General features: G+C 44.4%; 1 protein-coding gene across 1 annotated transcript; it reads left to right on the top strand.

Annotated features, from left to right (window-relative positions):
* Nucleotides 1-2,243: 2,243 nt before the first annotated feature.
* Nucleotides 2,244-3,185, top strand: LOC100946526 (olfactory receptor 24). Its single transcript, XM_003793669.1, has one exon. It carries the CDS (start codon nucleotides 2,244-2,246, stop codon nucleotides 3,183-3,185), a length of 942 nt encoding a protein of 313 aa, XP_003793717.1.
* The last annotated feature ends 726 nt before the right edge of the window (nucleotides 3,186-3,911 follow it).

Here is a 3,911-nt window from a genome sequence, read left to right as displayed (position 1 = left end):
GATTTACAATAGCGAGATAATTTTGTGTAGTGACGATGTTATGAAGATAATAACATACTACCCTTATCTGTGTGACTTCAGTCAAGCCTCTTAACCTTCATGTGTTTTCTGTTTTCTCTTCTGGAAATTGGGATAACAACTGTACATTGTAGCGTACTCAGGGGATTAACTGAGTTAAAATTTGTCAGATTCTTAAGACAGTGTCTGGCACAGAGTCAACATGATGGGTGTTTGCTGTTATTCTTTTTATTTATCTTTTCAGAGACAGAGTCTCATTCTGTCACCAGGGCCAGAGTACAGTGGTACAATCAGCAAAGCCTTGAACTTCTGGCCTCAAGTGATCCTCCCACCCTGGCCTCCCAAAGCACTGTGTTTACAGGTGTGGTGAGCACTATACTCCACCCTGCTATCATCTTTTGAGCGTGAAGGCCACTTAAGAAAATGGTCAGAGAGAACGTCTCTGAAAAAGCAGCTTTTGAACTGAAACATCAGTGAAATAAAGGATCCAGCAACAAAATATCTCCATGGAAAATATACCCCATAAAAGAAAATAGCAGGTGTGAAGGCCCTGAGAGAGGTGTGTGTAAACAAAAGAGAAGACCTCTGTGGTGAGAATACGGTGAGTAGCACAGATGAGGCTGAAGATGGGGCAGAGGTCAGTTTATGTAAGTCCAGTGAGCCCTTGAGATGGAGTATTTGAGCTTTACACTATAGGCTTTGGGAGGATATTAGAGAGTTTTAAACAAGAGAGTATTTTAAAAGGATAACTCTGAGAGGTGGCTCACACCTCTAATCCCAGCCTTTGAAAAGCTGATATGGCAGGAGGCCAGGAGAACAAGATAGTAACACCCTGTCTCTGCACAAAATTAAATAACTAGCTGGGTGTGGTGGCACATCCCTGTAGTCCCAGCTACTCAATCCTCAGGCAGGAGGATTGCCTGTGCCCAGGAGTGAGAGGCTTCAGTGAGTTATGATAATACTTCTACACTCCAGCCTGGGCAACAGAGTAGACCCATTCTCCAAGCTGAGAATAGGTGGGGTCAGTATTGTTTCCTATGTCAGAAAGAATAAAGGCATGGAGAGAGATCAGTCTGCTGCAGGTTGCTAGCAAGAAGTAGTAGTTTCCCAGAGGTTATTTAACCATGTACTGATGATGGATGTTTGGGTTTTCTTCATCTTAAATCATAATAAATAAAGCCTCAGTGAATTTCCCAGTACATACACATGGTATAATCGTTATACCTTTATGCAAGTCTGTGAGTAGGTCTATAATATAGACCCTTAGAAGTGCTCTTTCTTTCTTTGCTTTTTTTAACCTCTATCCTGATTTACAATGGTTTGACCAAAATATTTTTATTTCTGTGATACTTCTACCACCAATTTGAAAATTTTACATTATATGCCCACCATTTTAGTGGTTATACCTAAAGTTTAATCATGTACACTTGATGTAGGAAGTCCAAAATTATTAATGTATCTGTTCTTCTGCAAATAGTATAACAACCTCACGTTTTCATTTTAACAGTTGCTTATATTCTATATCATTGTTGCTTAGTATTTTAATCTGCCTTGTTTAATGATTAATGATTCTGAGGTGTTTTTTTTTTCTTTAAGAGAAAAGGTCTGATGTTTTGTGCAGGCTATTCTTGGGCTCCTGGGCTCTAGCAATCCTCTTGCTCAGCCTCCTAAATAGCTAGAACTACAAGTGCATGCCACCAAGCCCAGCTAATATTTTATTTTATTTTATTCTTTTAGAGATGGGGTCTTGCGATTTTGTCCAGGCTGGTCTCAAACTTCAGGGCTCAAGAGATCCTCCTGCTTTGATCTCCCAAAGTGCGAGTATTTTAGGTGTGAGCCATAGTGCCCTGCCTATTACTAAGTGTTCCAAGTTCAATGTTTCATTTATAATTTTTCTGCTTCGTTGACTAATACTTCTCAGATATCATTTCTTTCTCAAGAAATGATTTGTTGTAGTTCTGTCTGTAGTTCTTCCCACAAGAGTACACACACAGTGCGCACTCTCAGTCTTTGCATGAAAGGGGACTATTCAGAGGAGGGTCCTGAAACAAACCCTTGAAAGATGAGTTGCCATGAGCACTTTCTGGATGTTCCCAGTTGCAATATGTATATAAACTAGTGTCATCATGATGAGGAACTTCAGGGCTGATCTCACTCACCTTCCAAAACCATCTACCCAGCCTCCCTGTAACTTCCCCCTTCAGTATTTCCAAAGAGCCACAGGCATGGAATCAAGGAACCAAACCAGCGCATCGGAATTCATCCTCCTGGGGCTTTCTGAGAAGCCAGAGCAGGAGACTCTTCTCTTCTCTCTGTTCCTCTGCGTGTACATGGTCACAGTTGTAGGGAATTTGCTGATCATCCTGGCCATCAGCACAGACTCTCATCTCCACACACCTATGTACTTCTTCCTAGCCAATCTCTCCTTGGTGGACCTCTGCCTGGCCACTGACACAGTCCCTAAGATGCTAGTGAGCATCCAAACCCAGAGCAGGTCCATCTCTTACCCTTGCTGCCTGACCCAGATGTACTTTTTCCATTTCTTTGGCATCATGGACAGTGTCTTAATAGCCGTGATGGCTTATGACCGGTTCGTGGCCATTTGCCACCCCTTGCACTATGCCACCATCATGAGCCCGGGCCTCTGTGGCCTGCTGACTGGAGGTCCATGGGTGTTTTCTTGCTTCATCTCCCTCACCCACATCCTCTTGATGACCCGCCTGGTTTTCTGTGGCAACAATGAGCTGCCACACTACTTCTGTGACCTCACGCCCCTTCTGCGACTCTCATGCACAGACACAACCATAAACAGGGTCTTCATACTCGTGGTGGCAGGGGCGGTGATAGCCACCCCGTTCATCTGCATCCTAGCCTCCTACGCTCGCATCCTCCCAGCTGTGATGAAAGTCCCCTCCACAGGTGGCAGGAGGAAAGCTTTCTCCACCTGTAGCTCCCACCTGTCCGTGGTCGTCCTCTTCTATGGGACCACCATTGGGGTCTATCTGTGCCCATCTTCTGTCCGCACAGCCGTGAAGGAGAAAGCTTCTGCCGTGATGTACACAGCAGTCACCCCTATGTTGAACCCCTTCATCTACAGCCTCAGGAACAGAGACCTGAATGGGGCCCTGAGGAAGCTCAGTAACCAAAAGATCGCCTCCTCTTCCTGAGTGCCAGGATGCTGGGGAATCCTGGAAGTAGAATCTAAAGGAATGGGGATCATGGGCTGACACTAGAGGAGTAGTTGCTTTGAGTTTTGAATTGCAGAGGTTTAAAAGGAAATCTCAAGATGGCTTTGTAACAGTTTCCCCAAATACTAGGACCAGTAAGGATCCTCTGAGTGTGTCTCTTGCTGTCTTTCTCAGAAAGACAGTCACGACCCTGCTAGATTGGGTTTGTCTTGGTTCAGAATCCAGTTAGCATTCTAGAAGTACTTATTGAGTAGTTATTTGGACTTGCTATTAGATGATAGCCATAGAGTGATGAACAGGAGAGACATGACCCTGAAGTTTGAATTTATAGTTGAATGTGGGAGAAGAGATTATCAGACACGGGATTACAAAATAAAATATGGAGCATGGAGCCTGGTGTGGTGGCTCATGCCTGTAATCCCAGCACATGGGATGCTGAGGCAGGTGAATTCCCTGAGCTCACAGGTTCAAGACCAGCCTGAGCCAGAGCAAGATCCCATCTCTAAAAATAGTCAGGTGTTGTGGCAGGTGCCTGTAGTCCCAGCTACTTGGGAGGCTGAGGCATGAGAGTTACTTGAACCCAAGAGTTTGAGGTAGCTGTGAGCTATGATGCGAGATTCTGTCTCAAAAAAATAAAAAATAAATACATAAACTATAGAGCATGTCTGGAGGGGAGGATCTGGGTAGTCTTCCTGGGAGAGCAAC

This window comes from Otolemur garnettii, unplaced genomic scaffold (assembly GCF_000181295.1).
Source record: "Otolemur garnettii isolate 467f Iridium unplaced genomic scaffold, OtoGar3 scaffold00071, whole genome shotgun sequence".
NCBI lineage: Eukaryota > Metazoa > Chordata > Mammalia > Primates > Galagidae > Otolemur > Otolemur garnettii.
The sequence above is the reverse complement of the archived record's forward strand: the minus strand, read 5'-3'. Positions and strand labels throughout refer to the sequence as shown.

Coding starts and splice junctions, on each gene's coding strand:
- LOC100946526 (XM_003793669.1), top strand. CDS start 2,244: ATGGAATCAAGGAACCAAACCAGCGCATCGGAATTCATCCTCCTGGGG.